The 22,931-nt window shown below is 39.1% G+C and overlaps 1 protein-coding gene across 1 annotated transcript in view; it reads left to right on the top strand.

The window, feature by feature from the left end:
• Window positions 1–22,931, top strand: part of PLXNC1 (plexin C1) — a 483,607-nt gene that overhangs the window by 293,287 nt on the left and 167,389 nt on the right. The window contains exons 19-21 of the mRNA XM_053716896.1: window positions 5,650–5,783; window positions 20,768–20,966; window positions 21,481–21,627. Coding sequence (XP_053572871.1) covers window positions 5,650–5,783; window positions 20,768–20,966; window positions 21,481–21,627 — 480 coding nt within the window. The remainder of the gene's footprint in view (window positions 1–5,649; window positions 5,784–20,767; window positions 20,967–21,480; window positions 21,628–22,931) is intronic.

The raw sequence follows: 22,931 nt of genomic DNA, 5'->3' as shown, positions 1-22,931 counted from the left end.
TTGCACACCAAATTTCAGAGCTTTAACCCTTAAAATAACGGAACCGGAGCTGTTTTTCAATTTAACCCCTATACAGTCCCAGATACAGTCTTTGCTAAGACCCAACCAAGCCCTGAGGGGAATACGATACCAAATGACGCCTTCTAAAAGCTTTTTCAGAGATTCTTAGATCCACACACATGCATCTGCATGCCCTGTTCTCAAAAAACAACTGCGCATTAATGGCGCGAAAATGAGGCTCAGTCTATGACTAGAAAGGCCCCCTGACTGAAAAAGGTGTCCAATACAGTGCCTGCCGTTTTATAAACGTTCCCCAAGATTATAAATGTCGATTGTTAGCCTAAATTTGAATAATATGCACAAATAAAGCAATCGATTTAGCCCATAAAAATGTCTACCAGTTTTTTAGCCCATAATAAGCCCTTTATTCTGTTTGTTTTTGACTAAGAAAATGGCTTACCGGTCCCCATGAGGGGAAATGACAGCCTTCCAGCATTACACAGTCTTGTTAGAAATATGGCTAGTCATACCTTAAGCAGAAAAGTCTGCTAACTGTTTCCCCCAACTGAAGTTACTTCATCTCAACAGTCCTATGTGGAAACAGCAACCGATTTTAGTTACTGTCTGCTAAAATCATCTTCCTCTTACAAACAGAAATCTTCATCCTTTTCTGTTTCAGAGTAAATAGTACATACCAGCACTATTTTAAAATAACAAACACTTGATAGAAGAATAAAAACTACATTTAAACACCAAAAAACTCTTAACCATCTCCGTGGAGATGTTGCCTGTGCAACGGCAAAGAGAATGACTAGGGTGGGCGGAGCCTAGGAGGGATCATGTGACCAGCTTTGCTGGGACTCTTTGCCATTTCCTGTTGGGGAAGAGAATATCCCACAAGTAAGGATGACGCCGTGGACCGGACACACCAATGTTGGAGAAAAAGATATCTAAAAAATGAAGCAAAATAAATAATAGAAGTAAATTGTAATGTTGTTTAAATTTGTATGTTCTATCTAGATCATGAGAGATGATTTCTTTAGGGCAATGCCCTAAAAAAGGCCCTTTTAATTGCGATGTAGGGGGATGACGGATAAGGTGTTAATAGGTTTATATAGTGTTGGCGATGTGGGGGGTCGGCAGATTAGGGTTTAATACTTTATTTTAGTGTTGGCGATGTGGGGGGTCGGCGGATTAGGGTTTAATACTTTATTTTAGTGTTGGCGATGTGGGTGGGTGGGTGGTGGATTAGGGGTTAATAGGTTTATGATAGTATTTGCGGTGTGGGGAGATGGCGGTTTTGGGGTTAATAGGTAGTTTATGGGTGTTAGTGTACTTTGTAACATTTTTGTTATGAGTTTTGTGAAACATTTTTGTTTCGCAAAATTCATAACTACCGGCCTTTTTTAGCGTAATTAACACTAAAATTTAGATGTGCAGCACTTTCCATAGCACTGCCATTACAAGTTACAAAATAACCCTCTTGCGTTGTGCGTTATGGTGTGTTAAGCTCCATACTGTACAACAGTTAAGTCCTGATTTGATAAAACAGAATGGAGGGGCGCCTCATGTGTGGTATCATCTATTAATTAACAAGTCACAGAACTATTGCCAAATGGGTACTCACAAATTTGGAGAGCACACTTATGTGCTGGTAGGGGCGGGCTGCAGAATTAGAAAGGTGTGACAGCTCACCCACTTGAAGGCGCTCTTGGCGTAAGATGGTGGTGCTATAAGGGAGACAAGAAATACGGGCACCACATGTGCAGACTATTAATGGTACAACCACAACAGATTCCTTAATATGGAGGGTACTCACATATTCCCAGAGCACACCAATGTGCTTGTAGAAGCAGGCTGCAGATTGGTAGAGGTGTGGCAGCTCACCCAAACTCTAGGTATCCTGATATTTGTATGATAATGTGTTCCCTCAGGTGCTGGGCTGGTCTCTCATAGGTGAACAATGGCAAATGGTGGGTAGAAATTAATCCACTCAAAGGATAAAAGATCTACCCAAATTTATTTAAAAAAAGCATAAAAGTTTAAAAACAACAGCACAATGATTGCTGATGAGAGTGGATAACAGGGTGTCCAATAATCACCCAATCATGCAACGCGTTTCACGGTTCACAGACCGTTTCATCAGGCATAAAAAATCATTTTTAGTTTATGATTTTTTATGCCTGATGAAACGGTCTGTGAACCGTGAAACGCGTTGCATGATTGGGTGATTATTGGACACCCTGTTATCCACTCTCATCAGCAATCATTGTGCTGTTGTTTTTAAACTTTTATGCTTTTTTAAATAAATTTGGATAGATCTTTTATCCTTTGAGTGGATTCATTTCTACCCACCATCTGCCATTGTTCACCTATGAGAGACCAGCCCAGCACCTGAGGGAACACATTATCATACAAATATCAGGATACCTAGAGTTTGGGTGAGCTGCCACACCTCTACCAATCTGCAGCCTGCTTCTACAAGCACATTGGTGTGCTCTGGGAATATGTGAGTACCCTCCATATTAAGGAATCTGTTGTGGTTGTACCATTAATAGTCTGCACATGTGGTGCCCGTATTTCTTGTCTCCCTTATAGCACCACCATCTTACGCCAAGAGCGCCTTCAAGTGGGTGAGCTGTCACACCTTTCTAATTCTGCAGCCTGCCCCTACCAGCACATAAGTGTGATCTCCAAATTTGTGAGTACCCATTTGGCAATAGTTCTGTGACTTGTTAATTAATAGATGATACCACACATGAGGCGCCCCTCCATTCTGTTTTATCTTATATAGTACCACCTGGACCATCCAGTGAGGAGGAGGCAGCCGCTACAGCAATCGTTATCCTTTGAAGAACGTATAAAGGACTGTCTAATTTTTCACAATTGCAAGTGTATTTTCACTACAGTATCTAAGAATTTACTGTTTTCTGCCTTTATTGTGTATATACTCATCTATGATAGCTTAACATTGCCCCATCATATATACTTTTGTTCTAGATTATTGATTATACTGCATCTTGAGCACCCCCTTCAGCAATTAGGTTTTTTAAGTCCTGATTTGACATGCTTGTGCACGTTTTCCCCTATAGACATCAATGGAGAAAAAGTGTTAGAAAAAAACTAACACATGTGATTGCGGAATGGCAATCGCTATAACGCAATCCCTATTGATGTCTATGTAGACAAAAAAGTTTGTTATAAATCTAACACCCTAACATAAACCCTTAGTCTAATAACCCCTAATCCGCCGCCTGACATCAGCAATAAAGCTATTAACCCCTAAACCACCGCCTCCGGCATTGCCAACACTAAATAAACCTATTAACCCTTAACCCGCCGACCCCCCACATTGCCAACACTAAATAAACCTATTAACCCCTAAACCACCGACCCCCACATCACTACTACTAAAATAAAATTATTAACCTCTAAACCATTGACCGCCCCCACGTCGCTACTACTAAAATAAACCTATTAACTCCTAACCTACCAACCCCCCACATCGCGACAAACTAAATTAAAAATAAAATATACCAAAGCCTAAATTACAAAATTAAAAAATCCTAAGACTACGGAAAAAAAAAATAACCTAACAGTATGGGGGAAAAAATAACCAAACATTACAAAAAATAACAAAGTCTAAAATTACAAAAAATAAAAAATATCTTAGATTACAAAAAATAATAAAAGAAATTATCCAAACTAAAAAAAAATTCAACCTAATCTAAAACCCCTATAAAAACAAAAAAGCTACCCCAACATAAAAACAACCCCTAACCTAACAATAAACTACCAATAGCTCTTAAAATTTCCTTTTTTTATGGCATTGCCCTAAAGAAATCATCTCTTTTTTAAAAAATAAATAAATGACAAAGTCCCCCCTAACAATACAACCCCCCAAAATAAAAAAGACCTAACTAAAAAATTCCTAAAATACCTATTGCCCCTAAAGGGGAATTTGTATGGGCATTGCCCTTAAAAGGGCAATCGGTTCTTTAGTGCCCATTGAAAAATAAAAAGCCCTAATCTAAGAAAAAACCCACCCCAAAAAAACTAAACAAAATAAACTAACACTAACCCTAAAACATGTATTCACCATTCTTGAAGTCCCAACATCCATTTTACAGGCGGAGCAACATCCAGGTGACGACGATCTTCTTCCAGGGCGGCACCATCCTCTTTCCGATGCGGAGCAGGAACGGCAATGGCTGCGACATCCAGCGTGGAGGGTCCTCCTTGTGGGACCGTCCACCGCACACTGAAGATTGAATGCTGATTGAACTGGCTGATTTGAACAGCCAATAGAATTTAAGCAGCTCTCATCCTATTGGCTGATTTGAATATTTCAGCCAATAGGAATGCAAGGTACCCCAATATAAAATGGGTACCTTGCATTCAATCTTCAGTGTGCGGCAGACAATCGCAAAAAGAGGACCCTTCATGCCCGTTGTCTGTACCGCCGCCGTTCCAGCTCCACTCCGCCTCTGCGCAACCAGGATGAAGATGGAAGATGATGTCACCATGGTAGAAGATCTTCGCTGCCTGGATCAAGACTTTGCTCAGTCTGGAAGAAGATGGATTTCAGGAATTGTGAGTACATTTTTTGGGGTTAGTGTTAGGTTTATTTTTTATTTTTTGTGGTGGTTTTTTTTTAGATTAGGGTTTTTTATTTTATTTTAGTGGGATACACATACAATGGGCAATGGGTAGTTTAGGATTTTTTTAGTCAGGTCTTTTTTATTTTGGGGGCTATGTCATTTTGTCATTTTCTGTTTTTATAGGGGTATTAGATGAGGTGTAATTTTTTTTATTTTGGATATTTTCTTTATTATTTTTTCGTAATTTTAGAATTTGTTATTTTTTGTAATGTTAGCTTATTTCATTTTTAGTTGCGCTAAAACGTACGCCACATATGTAATCTCACCCTCTCTCTCCCCCTTCTCTCCCCCCCCTCTCATATTCTCTAAAGCTCCGTGGTCTGGTGAGATTCTATAAAATCTCTTGTCAGTATTCCAAGGCCCTAAATGGATTCTTTTAAAGGCAATTTTTACCTTGTTAACTGTGTATCATCTCGTTAAAGGGACAAGAAGCCCAAACTTTGTCTTTCATGATTCAGATAGAGCATGTATTTATAAACAACTTTTCATTTTATTTCTATTATCAATTGTTCTTCATTTTCTTGGTATCCTTTACTGAGAGAGCAGCAATGAACTAAGCCAACGACAAGAGGCATATATGCTCCCACCAATCAGCAGCTAGCTCCTAGCACCTGAGCCTACCTAGGATGCCAAGAGAACTAAGCAAATAGAAGTAAAATTGAAAGATGTTATTGTGTGGTCTATCTGAATCATTAAATAAAATATTTGGGTTTTATGTACCTTTAATTGGTGTTCATTAATATTCTTTGTGTGAAGATGAGATACTTACTTTACAGTATAATGCTCATTAAAAAAGCTGATGATTTCTCTCTGTGCCAGCAAGTTTTTGAGATTCTCACTCTCTCTCTATCTCTCTCTCTCTCCCCCTTCTCTCTCTCTCTCTCTCTCTCTCTCTCACAAATATAATATTTGGTTATTCATATTGATGGATTTTTGGATGACTTTTACATGTGGCTGCTATAACCGCCTTTATTTTGTTTTGAAACAGACTTTCCATAAAAAGATCCCCGAGACAGAAGATGAACCCATATCCAGTTTGAAGACATTATTTGAGAACAAGAGGTTTTTGGTGAAACTGATACATATTTTGGAAAAGCAGAATGACTTCTCAATTAAAGACAGGTAATGCTGTCTAGTAGATTTATTTGTAGATCAAGCTAGCTAGGAAAGCAAAATAATCCATTTGCTTATTTGAATAGCCAATAGAAATTCAGCAGCTCTCATCCTGTTGGCTGATTTGACCAGCCAATAGGATTTCAGTAGCTCTCATCCTATTGGCTGATTTGAATTTCAAAAATCAAATCAGCCAATAAGAATGGAAGGGATGCCATTTTAAATCAGCTCCCTTGCATTGAAGATTCAGTGTACGACAGCTACCGTATGAAGAGGACGCTCCGCGCCGGATGTCTTCAAGGATGGACCCGCTCCGCGCGGCCAGGATAAAGATAGAAGATGGCGCCTGGATGAAGATAGAAGACACCGCATGAATGTATGAACACCTCGCCATGTCTGGACTTCAAAAGCTAAGTGGATCGTAGGGGGTTAGTGTTAGGTTTTTAAAACTGTTTTTTAGATTAGGGTTTGGGCGTTCTTAAAAGAGCTAAATGCCCTTTTCAGGGCAATGAAAAAGAGCTGAATGCCCTTTTAAGGGCAATGCCCATACAAATGCCCTTTTCAGGGCAATGGGTAGCTTAGATTTTTGTTAGAGTTAGGTTTTTTTATTTTGGGGTTTGGTTGGGTGGTGGGTTTTACTGTGGGGAGGTGTATTTGTATTTTTTTACAGGGAAAAGAGCTGATTTCTTTAAGGCAATGCCCACCAAAAGGCATTGAATCGGGACTTCAAGAACTGTAAGTGGATCGTCAGGGGTTAGTGTTAGGTTTTTTTAAGTTTTTTTTGGGTGGGTTTTATTTTTAGATTAGGGTCTGGGCATGTAAAAGAGCTAAATGTAGTTTTAAGGGCAATGCCCATACAAATGCTCTTTTCAGGGCAATGGGGAGCTTAGGTTATTTTTTTTTATTTGGGGCGGTTGGTTGGTTAGGTGGTTGGTTTAACTGTTGGGGGGGTGTTTGTATTTTTTTGCAATGTAAAAGAGCTGTTATCTTTGGGGCAATGCCCCACAAAATGACCTTTTAAGGGCCATTGGTAGTTTATTGTAGGCTAGGGTTTTTTTATTTTCGGGGGGCTTCTTTATTTTGATAGGGCTATTAGATTAGGTGTAATTCTTTTTTATTTTTGATAATTTGTTTTTTTATTTTTTGTAATTTAATGGGGTTTTTTTGTTGTAACTTAGTGTTTGTTTGTTTCTGTAATTTAGTACTTTTAATAATATTTAATTGTAGATTTAAATAATTTGAGTAGGGTTAGGGTTCTTTAATATGTAATTTAGTTTATTTAATTGGTATTTTAATTGAATTGTAGTATAATAGTTAGGGTAGGTTAATTAATAGTTTAAAATAGCTTATTATAATTCTACAGTTAAGCTTTAATTTATATTAAGATAGGGATGTCGTAATTTAAATTTAAATTTAGGGGGTTGTTAGGTTTAGGGGTTAATAGCTTAATTTAGTTTTTGGCAATGTGGGGGGCTGATGGCTTAGGGGTTTAGTTAGTGGTGGTGATGTGGGAGGCCAGAGGTTTAGGGTTTAATACGTTTATTTAGTGGTGGCGGTGTCGGGGTACGACGGTATAGGGGTTAATACATTTTATTTAGGTTGCGACGATGTCGGGACGGCAGATTAGGGGTGTTTAGACTCTGGGTTTATGTTAGGGTGTTAGGTGTAAACGTTACTTGTTTTCTACCATAGAAATCAATGGGTTATATTTCTTTGTCTTGCAGCATCGAGCATAAGCTTTCGCTGCTTTCAGACTCCCATTAATTTCTATGGCATCCGCGGCCTCCAGGGTGGCGGATTGAAAACCAGGTACGCTGGGTCGGAAAAGACGCAAGCGTACCTGTTAAAAGTTTGATAACTGGGAAAAAGTGTCAGACAGAGCCGAATGTGTATTCAGAACATCTGTAATAATGCAAGCATCGATCTGCGGTGGATTGAGATCGCCGGTTTGTATGTTACATCACGAATTTCAACATTTGCTGGTCTGTAGGCTTTGATAACTAGGTCGGATCAATCTCGCAACAATAACGATGCGGAATTGTGGCGTGCGGTTGACACTTTGATAGATAGGCCTCATTGTTTAAATGTAAGGTTTTTTTAATTTCCCAGTTAAGTTTTTATTTATTTTAAGATAGGGATATTTAATTTAAATTTAAAGTTAGGGGGTTGTTTGGTTTGGGGTTAATAGTTTAATTTAGTTTTTTGAGATGTGGGGGGCTAGCGGTTTAGGGGTTAATAGGTTTATTTAGTGGCGGTGATGTGGGAGGCCAGAGGTTTAGGGGTTAATAACTTTATTTAGTGGCGGCGATGTCGGGGAGCAGGGGAATAGGGGTTAATAACTTTATTATAGTGTGGGCGATGTTGGGGTGTGGGGGAATACGGGTTAATACCTTTATTATAGTGGCAGCTATGTCGGGGAGCGGCGTAATAGGGGTTAATAACTTTTTTTAGGTGGCGGTAATGTCGGGAGCGGCAGATTAGGGGTTAATAAGTTTATGTAGGTTTCGGCGATGTCGGGGGCGGCAGATTAGGGGTGTTTAGACATGGGGTTTATGTCAGGGTGTTAGGTTTAAACGTAACTTTTTTTTAAACATAGACATCAATGGGATTACGGCGATCGACATTCCGCACTTCAGATGTTAGTTTTTTTTTCTAACACGCTCTCCCCTTTGATGTCTATGGGGAAAGCGTGCATGAGCATGTATTCTCAGCCTTTGGATTTTGTGCGGTATGGAGCTCATCGCAACCATATCGCAGACGCAAGGCGGCTTTTTAAAAACTTGTAATGGCAGCGCTATGAAGGGTGAAAAAATGCAACTTTTGTTGCGTTTGTTTCGCACCCTCTATAGCCCAAAACTTGTAATCTAAGTGATACACTTCATTTATCAAGTGGCAAAGCTCCAGCAGTACAGTCTCATATGAGTGAGCTTGCATCACCAGTTAAGGGTAACATGCTGCTACTTAAAGGGACAGCAAACTGTGAGATTTTAATATAAAATGTTTAGTTATTATAATAAAACTACTTTGCAGTATACTTTCATTAATTATTTTGCCCCATTTTCATGTGATTTAGCTGTGAAATTGTAGATTTTCTAATTCTCAGAGCTAGACAAGCACACTGTAGACTTCTCAAGGCTTACTCTGCTACATGTATTTCCCTAATTGGATTTCTTTCTAATGACACAGTGAGTCCATGGATCATTTAATTACTATTGGGAATATCACTCATGCCCAGCAGGAGGCAGCAAAGAGCACCACAGCAAAGCTGTTAAATATCACCTCCCTTCCCTCCAACCCCAGTCATTCTCTTTGCCTATCTTAGAGCAAGGAAATGGTAAAGTTAGGAACTCTTGGCTCAGTAGATGGTGGTGTTGTTTTTACTTTACTACCAACGGGTATAGTGATAACATTTAGCCAAACGGGAGTTTCATGTTGTAACACCCATGATGGGCGGAGTTAGCTAAGGCGGCAGGCCTTTTTTACTGTTACACTTCCTGTGTTCTGGAGTGAGAAAACAGCTGCGTCACAGATATAGCAGCGTTGCGGTTACCAGACCACAATTTACTTAAAAATAAAGGTTGAGTCCGGTTGAGGTAAGCACCTCAGCAAAGCTAAACTGAGGCATAGAGGTTGTCCGGAGTGTTTTTTGGGTGCTACTTTATTTTATTAAAGACAAAAAAAATAAAGCAGTTACTTTTTTTCTGTTAAAATTTAAAGGAGCAGTAAAAATTTTTTTTGGGGTGGGCTATTCCTGAATAAAATATCAGTTTGTTTCTCTTTTTATTCTGTTTATTGGGCAATAAAGATGGACCAAGAGACCCGGCAAGATGTTACATGTTCTTTATGTTTTGATGCTAATGTGGAACCACCAATCACTTTCTGTTCCTCATGTATAGAGAGAACTTTACATTACAGGGATAGACTTTTTCCTGAGCCAACATTGTCTAAGGGGGATGCTGTTCAGGAGTCTTCTGATAATGTTCAAGATATGCCACAGCTTTCTCCTCAAGCATTCCAAAATTTAGCGTCCATACAGACAGTGCCCTGCGCTTCCTCTATTACTCCACTTGGAGTTACCTTGCAAAACATCACTTCCCTAATGTCCTCTGCGGTATCTGATGCGTTGTCTGTTTTTCCCATGCTGCAGGGAAAGTGCAAGAGGAAATGTAATCAATCAGTGAGTAAGGTTGCTGACATAGTAGTGGCTATTCCAAATGTCCCTTCCCAGAAACCTGAGGAGAAAGATACTTCGGTAGCATCTGAGGGTGAAATCTCAGACAGTGTAATTCCTTTAGCTGATACTGAAGTTGTTTCTTTCAGGTTTAAGCTCAAACACCTCTGTTTGGTACTAAAGGAGGTTTTAGCTACCCTGGACGACTCCGACACTACTGTCGTAGTCAATCCTAAGAAGTCTAGTAAACTAAACAAGTATTTTGATATACCTTCCATGGTTGAGGTTTTTCCTGTAGATACCGGGTATCCCTTTTCTCCATCCCCTATATTTAAGAAGATGTTTCCTATAGCAGACTCTATTAAGGAGTCTTGGCAGATAGTACCCAAGGTGGAAGGGGCAATTTCCACACTAGCCAAGAGGACCACTATTCCCATAGAGGATAGTTGTTCCTTTAAGGATCATATGGATGAGAAATTAGAGGGGTTACTTAAGAAAATCCAGTGGTGTGCATTGCTACTGTCACTAGTGCGGCAGCATACTGGTTTGATGCGTTGTCTGATTCTATTCAGACAGACATGCCCCTCAAAGAGATCCAGGATAGGATCAAGGTCCTTAAATTGGCCAATTCTTTTATTACGGATGCCTCCCTACAGGTTATTAAACTAGTAGCAAAAATGTCTGATTTTGCCATATTGGCTCGCAGAGCCTTATGGTTGAAATCCTGGTCTGTGGATGTGTCATCTAAGTCTAAGCTTTTGGCGATCCCTTACAAGGGAAAGACCTTGTGTGGGCCGGGTCTGGCTGAGATAATTTCCGACATTATGGGAGGAAAGGGCCATTTTCTCCCCCAGGATAAGAGGAATAAGCATAAGGGATGTCAGAGTAATTTTCATTCCTTTCAAAACTTCAAGGGTAAGCCTTCCTCTCCTTCTTCCAAGCAGGAACAGCCCAAGTCTTCCTGGAGGCCCAACCAGTCTTGGAAAAAGGGAAAACAGTCCAAGAAGTCTTCTATTGATTCAAAAGCAGCATGAAGGGCCTACCCCTGATCTGGGACCGGATCTTGTAGGGGCAGACTTTCCTTCTTTGCTCAGGCTTGGGTTTGGGATGTTCAGGATCCCTGGGCGGTGGACATTGTGTCCCAGGGATACAAACTAGAGTTCAAGACCTTTCCTCCCAGAGGCAGGTTTCTCCTTTCAAAATTATCTGTAGACCAGATAAAAAGAGAGGCGTTCTTACACTGTGTTCGGGACCTTTCCAACCTGGGAGTGATAGTTCCTGTCCCAATGCAGGAACAGGGTCTGGGGTTCTACTCCAATCTGTTCATGGTTCCCAAGAAAGAGGGAACCTTCAGACCAATTTTAGATCTCAAAAGTCTAAACGAATTCCTCAGAGTACCGTCCTTCAAGATGGAAACTATTCATTTCATTCTTCCCTTGGTTCAAGAGGGTCAATTTATGACATTGGTAGATTTAAAGGATGCTTACTTGCATGTTCCCATCCAAAGGGACCATCACAAGTTTCTGAGGTTTTCATTTCTAGACAAACACTTCCAGTTTGTGGCTCTTCCATTCGGCCTTGCCACAGCTCCCAGAATTTTTTCAAGGTTCTGGGATCCCTGTTGGCAGTGCTCTGATTGTGGGGCATTGCAGTGGTGCCTTATCTGAATGACATTCTGGTTCAGGCGCCATCCTTTCAACAAGAAAAATCCCACATGGAAATGTTGTTATCCTTCCTGCGATCTCACAGATGGAAAGCGAATTTGGAAAAGAGTTCCTTAGTTCCACCTACAAGGGTAGTTTTCTTGGGAACAATAATAGATTCTTATCAATACAAAAATTTCTGTCTAGCGATTTAGTCCTCTCCTTGGCCATCAGTGGCTCAATGTATGGAGGTAATCGGTCTGATGGTAGCAGCCATGGACATCATCCCGTTTGCACGGTCCCATCTCAGACCTCTGCAGTTAAGCATGCTCAGGCAGTGGAACTGAGATTATGTGGATCTGTCTCCACAAGTACAGCTGGATCAGGAGATAAGGGATTCTCTTCTTTGGTGGTTGTCTCAAGATCATCTCTTCCAGGGAACCTGCTTCCGCAGATCCACCTGGGTGATTGTGACATTGGACGCAAGCCTACTGGGATGGGGAGCAGTCTGGGGCTTTCTAAAGGCTCAGGGGACATGACTCGGCTGGAGTCTGTTTTACCCATAAACATTCTGGAGCTGAGAGCAATCTTCAATGCTCTTCTGGCCTGGCCTCAGTGAGCTCTGGCCCGGTTTATCATGTTCCAGTCAGACAACATAACTTCAGTGGCTTAAATCAACCATCAGGGGGGAACTCGGAGTTCCTTGGCCATGGGAGAGGTAGCCAAGATAATTCAGTGGGCGGAGTCTCACAACTGTTGCCTGTCGGCGATCCACATCCCAGGAGTGGACAACTGGGAGGCGGATTTTCTGAGCAGACAGACCTTTCACCCAGTGGAGTGGGAACTCCACCCGGAAGTGTTTCCCAGCTTGATTCTCAAATGGGGACAGCCGGAATTGGATCTCATGGCATCTCGGCAGAATACCAAGCTTCCAAGGTATGGGTTGAGGTCAAGGGATCCTCAGACGGTACTGATAGACGCTCTGGCGGTACCTTGGAATTTCAGTCTTGCATACCTATTTCCCTGTTCGCTCTCCTTCCTTGAGCAATTGCTCGAATCAAACAGGAGAGGGCGTCTGTGATCCTCATAGCACCGGCATGGCCTCGCAGGATCTGGTATGCAGACCTGGTGGAGATGTCATCTCTTCCATCTTGGAGACTTTCAATGAGAAAGGACCTTCTACTTCAAAGGCCCTTCCTCCATCCAAATCTAGTTTCTCTGAAGCTGACTGCAGAGGCGTAACTACCAGAGGGCCCAGGTGCAAGAATTTAAGAAGCCCCCCCAAATAAAAGTGAATTTGATACATATCTTTTTTTTTCTTCTTACATTTAACACAGAAAAAAATGTGAATCAGATTACATGTCTGCAAAAGGAGCTACCCTGTGCCCTCAGTCTGTGAGATGGTCTGATCCCCTATTACTGTATATAGTGACACGGTTTAACCCACCAGTACTGTATATAGTAAGTCAGTGACACAGTTTGTAATGTGCCGGTGAGATGGGTGGCCTGACCCTACATGCCCCAGTACTTTATAAAGTGACCACAGTTGTCTGTGACATAGTCCAGCCCCCCATACTGTATATAGTGGTCATGTATAGTGAAACTGTTTACCCCCTCCCCCCATGCTGTAGTAACAAGGTCTGTAATTTGCTGGTTCCACAAACATACACACACACATATACATGCATAAACACACATACAGTAATACATACATACACACACACACACACACATAAACACCAATGGGTAAAACAAAAAGACTAACTCTTGTAGTCAGAGACACTAGTGAAGCATCATGTCACACTCACATGATATCAGTGCAGGCAGTAGCAGGTCAACGTTTTTCATTTAAAAATATATTTTTTTATTTTTTTTTTAAGCTGGGCCCCCACCCTTGGGGGCCCAGTCGCAATTGCAAACTCTGCACCCCCTGTAGTTTCACCCCTGGCTGACTGCTTGGAGATTGAATGCTTAATTTTATCTAAGCATGGATTTTCAGAGTCGGTCATTGAGACTATGATTCAGGCTCGTAAGCCTGTGACTAGAAAGATTTACCATAAAATATGGCGTAAATATCTGCATTTGTGTGAATCCAAAGGCTACTACTGGAGTAGAGTTCGGATTCCTAGAATTTTGTCTTTTCTCCAAAAGGGTTTGGAGAAGGGTTTGTCAGCAAGATCCCTAAAGAGTCAAATATCTGACTTGTCTATTTTGTTACATAAACGTCTGGCGGATGTACCAGACGTGCAATCATTCTGTCAGGCCTTGGTCAGAATCAGGCCTGTGTTTAAGCCGGTTACTCCTCCCTGGAGTCTTAATCTAGTTCTTAAAGTTCTTCAACACGCTCCGTTTGAGCCTATGCATTCCTTAGATATTAAGTTGTTATCTTGGAAGGATTTGTTTCTTGTTGCTATTTCATCTGCTCATAGAGATTCTGAGCTCTCAGCATTACAGTATGAGTCTCCTTACCTTATTTTTCATTCGGATAAGGTAGTTTTGCGTACTAAGTTAGGGTTTCTCCCTGAAGTAGTTTCAGACCGGAACATTAATCAGGAGATTGTTGTTTCTTCCTTGTGTCCTAACCCTTCTTCTCAGAAGGAACGTCTGCTGCACAATCTGGAGGTGGTGCGTGCTTTGAAATTCTATTTACAAGCGACTAAGGATTTTCGTCAGTCTTCTGCTCTGTTTGTGGTTTTCTCTGGGAAACATAAGGGGCAGAAAGCTACGGCTACTTCTCTTTCTTTGTGGCTTAAGAGTATCATTTGCTTGGCTTATGAAACTGCTGGAAAGCAGCCTCTTGAGAGAGTTACGGCTCATTCTACGAGGGCTTTTTCCTCTTCCTGGCATTCAAAAATGAAGCTTCTGTGGAACAGATTTGCAGGGCTGCAACTTGGTCCTCTCTTCACACGTTTTCAAAATTCTACAAATTTGATAATTTTGCCTCGGCTGAGGATTCTTTTGGGAGAAAGGTTCTTCTAGCAGTGGTGCCTTCTGTTTAGGTTCCCTGTCTTGTCCCTCCCTTATCATCTGTGTCCTCTAGCTTGGGTATTGATTCCCAATAGTAATTAGATGATCCATGGACTCACTGTGTCATTAGAAAGAAAACAAAATTTATGCTTGCCTGATAAATTTCTTTCTTTCTTGACATGGTGAATCCACGTCCCGCCCTGTTTTCTTATGGACAGAATTTTTATTATAAACTTCAGACACCTCTGCACCTTGTTGGTTCCTTTCTCTCCTTTGCTTCGGTTGAATGACTGGGGTTGGGGGGAAGGGAGGTGATATTTAACAGCTTTGCTGTGGTGCTCTTTGCCGCCTCCTGCTGGGCAGGAGTGATATTCATAATAGTAATTAGAAGATCCGTGGACTCACCGTGTCAAGAAATAAATAAATTTATCAGGTAAGCATAAATTTTGTTTTTAAAGATAGCATCTAAAAAAGAAATTTATATTTTTTACTAATTAATGACTGTGACTAGCCTTGTCTGCAGACTCAAGCTCATCCTAATAAGGCAATTGGTGGTTGGAGTTATTAAAAGACCATTGCAGCTAACAAGGTGTTAAATTATTAGACTTGGCTGTAATGTTATTTTATAACAAGGCAATAGAAATATCTTGTAATAACTCTGTCCTTAATGTCCCTTTAACCTCTCATTAAATCATCCCAGACAAATCTGACCTGGAATATTGACAACCCCTACACTCGAGCTATACAGTCAGATAGGTTCCCAGCTTAAAACCTTGTCTGCTAGGAATATTATAAATGGGCCCCTCCAAGTATTTTATTCATATTAATATATGGCCAATATAAACAATTAAGTATTGTGTAATGTAGAAGAGAGTGTCCAATAATTACCCTGTACAGAGGTAAAACCCAACTGACCTAGACCAGGCCCACATCTGGCTCTTCAAATATTTTGTGTGACCCTTAGCACTGCAGAACAGAAAACGGAGAGCAATAATTTGTTATTGAAAAAGCTACACACTTCTCATTAGTTAATCAAGTATTTGAATTTGTAACATTTGTTTTAAAGGGACACTGAACCCAATTTTTTTCTTTTGTGGTTCAGATAGAGCATGCAATTTAGGCAACTTTCTAATTTACTACTATTATCAAGTTTTCTTCATTCTCTTGCTATCTTTATTTAAAAAAAAAAAAGGCATCTAAGCTTTATTTTTGGTTAAGAACTCGGGGCAGCACTTTTTTATTGGTGGATGAATTTATCCACCAATCAGCAAGAACAACCCAGGTTGTTCACCAAAAATGGGCAGGCATCTAAACTTACATTCTTGCATTTCAAATAAAGATACCAAGAGAATGAAGAAAATTTGATAATAGGAGTAAATTAGAAAGTTGCTTAAAATGTCATGCTCTATCTGAATCATGAAAGAAAAAAATTGGGTTCGATTACACCTTAATGGAACGTATATATAAATAAATAGCTAATTCCATATGGTTTGTAACTGAAAATGTGATGATGATGATTATTATTAATTATTATTTGTAAATTGCTGTCAACACAACCCCTTTCACTGGGTACATAAGGTGGAGTACACAATGACACTAATTTATAGGAAAAAAAGACATACCGATACATTAAACAAACTACATAAAATTACATGAACAGTACTTGTTAATTAACAAAATAAAGAAAAATTGGATGCGCTTACTCATAGAATGTGTGTTATTATTAAACAATCACACAAATATGTGCAAATCTGACTTATATGTGCAACAACATAATGTCAGGTCTAGCTCAATAAAGAGTATGGTAGTGTTACTCTCTGCTAGACACTTAAACAACTATCAATATATGTGTCATCAAATCAAGCATATAAATGCAAAACACTGTTTATGTATAAAGTCACTTATCAGTTCGATATGTATCTCCACTCCAACAAGATAGTGATATCCCACAATGTAAATAGGTAATAACGATAATGTCACACTTCTTGTGGGGAGCAGGTCTGTGGCAAATTGCTTCTTCTAAGAGTAATTGGTATACAATTCTGCAGTATCAAAAGAAGAGATAAAAAGAAGGCGCCACAATAGTGCAGGATCAGTGGTGTCAGGTAAACCCCCACTCCAAAAGCCCGTACTTACAGAATGAAAGGCACTTGAGAAGTGCTACAATCGCCTTCTGGGCTCTTACAGTCGCTCAGCAAACTGCTCCTCGTCACTTCCCGCCTTCTCTGTATTCCTTGTTCAACTTCCACTGTGTCAAACAGTGTAGGAATCTTATAAACCCCAAGTTAGGAAAGTCTCAATGTGTGTCAAAAGTATATATGACAAAAACAAAGCTAGGGTTATTAAAATGTATGACGCTGTAATATAAAAGTCAGTGACAAGTCTAATAAAGATAAAAGACTTTATTAAAAACAAAGTAACACAACGTTTCCCGGTTACAAACCGTTTCTTCAGGTGCATTACAAGTTTAAAATCACCACGGATTTAAATACGCTTCTCAGCGTACTCAGGGTTGCCTCAGGGTTGACTGTAAGAGCCCAGAAGGCGTTTGTAGCACTTCTCAAGTGCCTTTCATTCTGTAAGTACGGGCTTTTGGAGTGGGGGTTTACCTGACACCACTGACCCTGCACTATTGTGGCGCCTTCTTTTTATCTCTTCTTTTGATACTTGTTAATTAAACTTACACAGAAGTATAAATGTGGGAACAGGGTTTAAAAAACTAACGGCTAGATTACGAGTTTTGGGTTATCAGCGGCTCGGTACTAACTTCCACCGCTTACCTCCCTATAGTGCTGCTATTACAGGTTTTCATAAACCCGGCGTTAGCAGGCAATATTGCAGCGTTGAACAAAATTGAGCTCCATACCACACTCAAATACCAGTGCTGCTTTGAGCTGGTTTTACATGCTCGTGCACGATTTCCCCATAGACATCAATGGGGAGAGCCGGCTAAAAAAAAGCCTAACACCTGCAATAAATGAGCGTAAAGCTCCGTAACATAGCCCCATTGATTCCTATGGGGAAAGAAAATTTATGTTTACACCTAACACCCTAACATGAACACCGAGTCTAAACACCCCTAATCTGCCGCCCCCGACATCACCGACACCTACATTTATTAATCCCTAATCTGCCATCCCCGACACCGCAAACACCTACATTACAGTTATTAACCCCTAATATGCCGCCCCCAATGTCGCCGACACCTACCTGCACTTATTAACCCCTAATATGCCACACCCAATGTCGTTGCCACTATACTAAAGTTATTAACCCCTAAACCTAACCCTAAATCTAACCCTAACACACCTAACTTTAATATAATTAAAATAAATCTAAATAAAAATTACTATCATTAACTAAATAATTCCTATTTAAAACAAAATACTTATCTGTAAAATAAACCCTAAGCTAGCTACAATATAACTAATAGTTACATTGTGGCTAGCTTAGGTTTTATTTTTATTTCACAGCTAAGTTTGTATTTATTTTAACTAGGTAGACTAGTTAGTAAATAGTTATTAACTATTTACTAGCTACCTAGCTAAAATAAATACAAATTTACCTGTAAAATAAAACCTAACCTGAGTTACACTAACACCTAACCTTACACTACAATTAAATAAATTACATTAGTTAAATACAATTAACTAAATTACAAAAAAAATAAACACTAAATTACACAAAATAAAAAAGAAAGTATCAAATATTTAAACTAATCACACCTAATCTAATAGCCCTATCAAAATAAAAAAGCCCCCCCAAAAATAAAAAACCCTAGCCTAAACTAAACTGCCAATAGCCCTTAAAAGGGCCTTTTGCGGGGCATTGCCCCAAAGAAATCAGCTCTTTTACCTGTAAAAAAAAATACAAACAACCCCCCAACAGTAAAACCCACCACCCACACAACCAAACCCCCCAAATAAAATCCTATTTAAAGAAACCTAAGCTCCCCATTGCCCTGAAGAGGGCATTTGGATGGGCATTGCCCTTAAAAGGGCATTTAGCTCTTTTTCAGCCCAAATCCTAAGATAAAAATAAAACCCACCCAATAAACCCTTAAAGATCCACTTACAGGTTTTGAAGATCGGACATCCATCCTCAATGAAGCCGGGAGATGTCTTCATCCAAGCGGCAATAAGTCCTCAATGAAGCCGGGAGAAGTCTTCATCCAAGTGGCAAGAAGTGGTCCTCCAGACGGGCAGAAGTCTTCATCCAGATGGCATCTTCTATCTTCATCCTTCTGAGGCGGAGCGGCTCCATCTTCAAGACATCCGGCACAGAGCATCCTCTTCTTCCGACGGCTCTTCAAGAATTCTATCAGCCAATCAGAATTAAAGGTGAAAAAATCCTATTGGCTGAGGCAATCAGCCAATAGGATTGAGCTTCAATCCTATTGGCTGATCCAATCCGCCAATAGGATTGAGCTTCAATCCTATTGGCTGATCCAATCCGCCAATAGGATTGAGCTTCAATCCTATTGGCTGATCTAATCAGCCAATAGGATTGAGCTTCAATCCTATTGGCTGATCTAATCAGCCAATAGGATTGAGCTTCAATCCTATTGGCTGATCCAATCAGCCAATAGGATTGAGCTGGCATTCTATTGGCTTATTGGAACAGTCTGGAGGACCACTTCTTGCCACTTGGATGAAGACTTCTTCCGGCTTCATTGAGGACTTTTTGCCGCTTGAATGAAGATTTCTCCCGGCTTCGTTGAGGATGGATGTCCGGTCTTCAAAAACTGTAAGTGGATCTTCTGGGATCCTTTTAAGGGCCATTGGTAGTTTATTGTAGGCTAGGGTTTTTTTTATTTTGGGGGGGATTTTTTATTTTGATAGGGCTATTAGATTAGGTGTAATTAGTTTAAATATTTGATCATTTCTTTTTTATTTTGTGTAATTTATTGTTTGTTTTTGTAATTTAGTTAATTGTATTTAATTACTGTAATTTATTTAATTGTAGTGTAAGGTTAGGTGTTAGCGTAACTCAGGTTAGGTTTTATTTTACAGGTACATTTGTATTTATTTTAGATAGGTAGCTAGTAAATAGTTAATAACTATTTACTAACTAATCTACCTAGTTAAAATAAATACAAACTTAGCTGTGAAATAAAAATAAAACATAAGCTAGATACAATGTAACTATTAGTTATATTGTAGCTAGTTTAGGGGTTAATAATATTTAACTAGTGTTTACAATGCAGGAGTACGGCTGTTTAGGGGTTAATATGGTTATTATAGTGGCGGCGATGTCCACTGCGGCACATTAGGGGTTAATAATTTTATTTTACTGGTTGCGATGCGGGAGGGCCTCGGTTTAGGGGTTAATAAGTAGTTTATGGGTGTTAGTGTACTTTTTAGCACTTTACTTATGAGTTTTATGCTACACCTTTGTAACATAAAAGCCATAACTACTGACTTTCAGTTTACGGTACGGATCTTGTAGTTATAGGCTGTACCACTCACTTTTTGGCCGGACAGGCAAACTCGTAATACCAGCGCTGTGGAAGTCCCATTGAAAAAGGACTTTTTGAAAGCTGCGGTAGTTATGTTGCGTTAAGGCCAAAAAAGTGTGCGGTACAGATATACCTACAAGACTCGTAATACCAGCGGTAGTGAAAAAGCGGCGTTATGAAGCTTTTTCACTCATAACGCAAAACTCGGAATCTAGTCAAATGCTTGCACTTATTTCTGAACACAAAAAGACAAGTTAAAAGCAATTCTCAATTGTGCTAATGTATTTAAGAAATTGCTCAGATTGGAATACTACCTTGCTTATAAGAAGATTTTGACAAGTATGAAATAATTTGTTTAATGGCATTAGCCATAAGATTGCAATCTATCCATAAGATTTATGTAAGAAAATAATGTGATGTGGCCATAAACATAACACTTACATATGTTAATATTTATGTTACCCTGCCATCAGTGCTGTGTTTTCTAGTTTATGAATACTAGACTCAGTGGGCTCCATTTATTAAACTGAGGATACAGCTTCAGAGCGTTACACTGCAGGCTCATTAATGCATAAAACCGATTCATCTGGGGTGATTGACATCCCTGCTCTTACATGATTAGTTGCACAAAAAACAGGGGGCAGGGACGCAAAAGAGATTTCATGTGCAAATGTAAGTTTGTGAAGTGGATGCTGATGTGGTTGGTTAGGTTCCAATCTTGTTTTAAAACATTATTTTTTCATTTATTTTATAGGTGTATGTTTGCATCCTTTTTGGCTGTCACTTTTCAGAATAATCTTGTTTATCTCACTGAACTACTTGAAGATTTGATAAAGGACCTAATGGAACAATCAAACAATAAGCATCCAAAACTCATGCTGAGGCGCACAGAGTCTGTTGTGGAAAAGCTACTTACTAATTGGATGTCTACAGTTCTATATGGGTTCCTGAGGGTAAAATGTTTATATATTTTTTTTAACTAAACATGGAGTTTGGTTTAAATTTTTTGTCTATTGACTGGGCAGCTCCATGATGCTTCTAGGACTTCTTCAGTTAATATTTAATTCCTTTGATAATATTAGTATAACAGTTTGGACAGACAAGATATGCCACTCAAAACCGACAATAATAGATTTCAAGCCTTGTTACTTTAGCAGATAACGAAATGAAGCAAAAACAGCTTGCAAAGTGATTTCTGAATAATTATAATAACTGTTGAATTGTCTCAAATCAAAAGTATTTGTGATAATAACTTTAATGTGAAAAAACAAAAAAAATACATGGATTCTAATGGTTTTGAGTGGATTGAAAACATAACAAAAACCATGAGATATTTTACCTTCTGCAATACTGTACATGGTGCAATCCATTGTCTTTGGATTACGTCATTCAATATTTTGTTTTTATAAATAAAAAAAATTAAAATAAAACATTTTCCTAAATCTAATCGTTTTTAATAATATTTAGGAATCTGTAGGTGAATCACTGTACCTGCTTGTCAACATGCTCAACCAGAGAATACATAAAGGCCCAATCGATGTTATAACCAGTAAAGCACTTAACACATTGAATGAAGATTGGCTTCTTTGGCAAAGGACAGAATTCAATAATGTAGTAAGTACTTTTAACAAATGTTATCTTCTCCATAGATGAATACAACTCTGCATTTTTTTTATATTTACTACGTAGAAATTATTTTCTACTTCTATATTAATCAATGTGCTTTATCAATAGCTGATATGAAATTGTTAATTTTTTCACTTTTTGTTTGATGCAATCATTTGATACAAGTTACTATATTAACCTAAAGACACAGTTTAAAGATAGAAGGGTAGTCACCGGGAATCAGGTTACTACCAAAAAAGACAGGGATTTCAGCACAACCTTTTTAAATACTAAGCAAATGCAAAGCACCACAAATTGCAGTATGTATTATTCCTCAAAATCACTCACCCACATTAAAGGCAAAAAAACGGTTTGTTACTTACTACTCAAAAAAAGACACATTGAACCAAATAAAATAGTACACAAAGGGAGTAGCGCTTGAAACAGACATAGATGTCAAATTTATTAGGATATTTGTTATTGCTGGATCAAAATATGTATGCTAAAAGTATAAACTGACAACACCTCCACTAGAGGATGGTTACGTGCTAAACGTAAAATCAGCCATCATAGTGACCCATGAAGATCTATGTCAGTTAAACTGTACTATATAAATACCTAAGACAGTATAAAATACCTATACTGTGATTACCTAACTAAATCATAAATAGGCAATTTACAGATAGACTCCTAGTATTGTGCACAATACACTAATCTGCAAACAGTAACGTATATAAGATCATACACGGGACCCAAAGGTCTATATAAGACTGAATTGACTGTGGGGATGAATACAACTCCAGTTTCAGCGGGCACCACCAAATCAGTAAAAGGTATCCGGTGTCATGAAATATAGATATCTGGATCTATGTATAACAACCCCAAAATAAGTCTAAGGTGTCTTTCACAACTTAGGTTAATAATAGTACATGTTTTTATTAGCATAGATGGTATAAATATCAAGATAATGCAGCTGCATATACAACAATATAAAATGCTTGGTTGAAAAAGTGTTTAAGGCACCAACAGTAAGTCCTTAGTACTTCCGTATTTTTAGTGAAACGGATCAAAGTATTACTGTAATCATATTCAAATGTCCAAAGTAGAAAATTGGAGCAATGGAGTCATTAAACCAACTTTAGATACAACCGTTACTAGCAGCGATCTTCCTTCTTAGTGCCGGAATTAGGCCTCATTGATTTAAGAAGAGGGTATCCTTGCATCCATAGAAAGAACCAGCAACTCGATTTTACCAGCAGTCTGGCATAGTAAGTAAAATGCCAAAGCGGTCTGTAGAGCAAGCACGTCCACCT

Source organism: Bombina bombina, chromosome 6 (genome assembly GCF_027579735.1).
Source record: "Bombina bombina isolate aBomBom1 chromosome 6, aBomBom1.pri, whole genome shotgun sequence".
NCBI lineage: Eukaryota > Metazoa > Chordata > Amphibia > Anura > Bombinatoridae > Bombina > Bombina bombina.
This window is presented reverse-complemented; position numbering and strand designations above follow the sequence as displayed.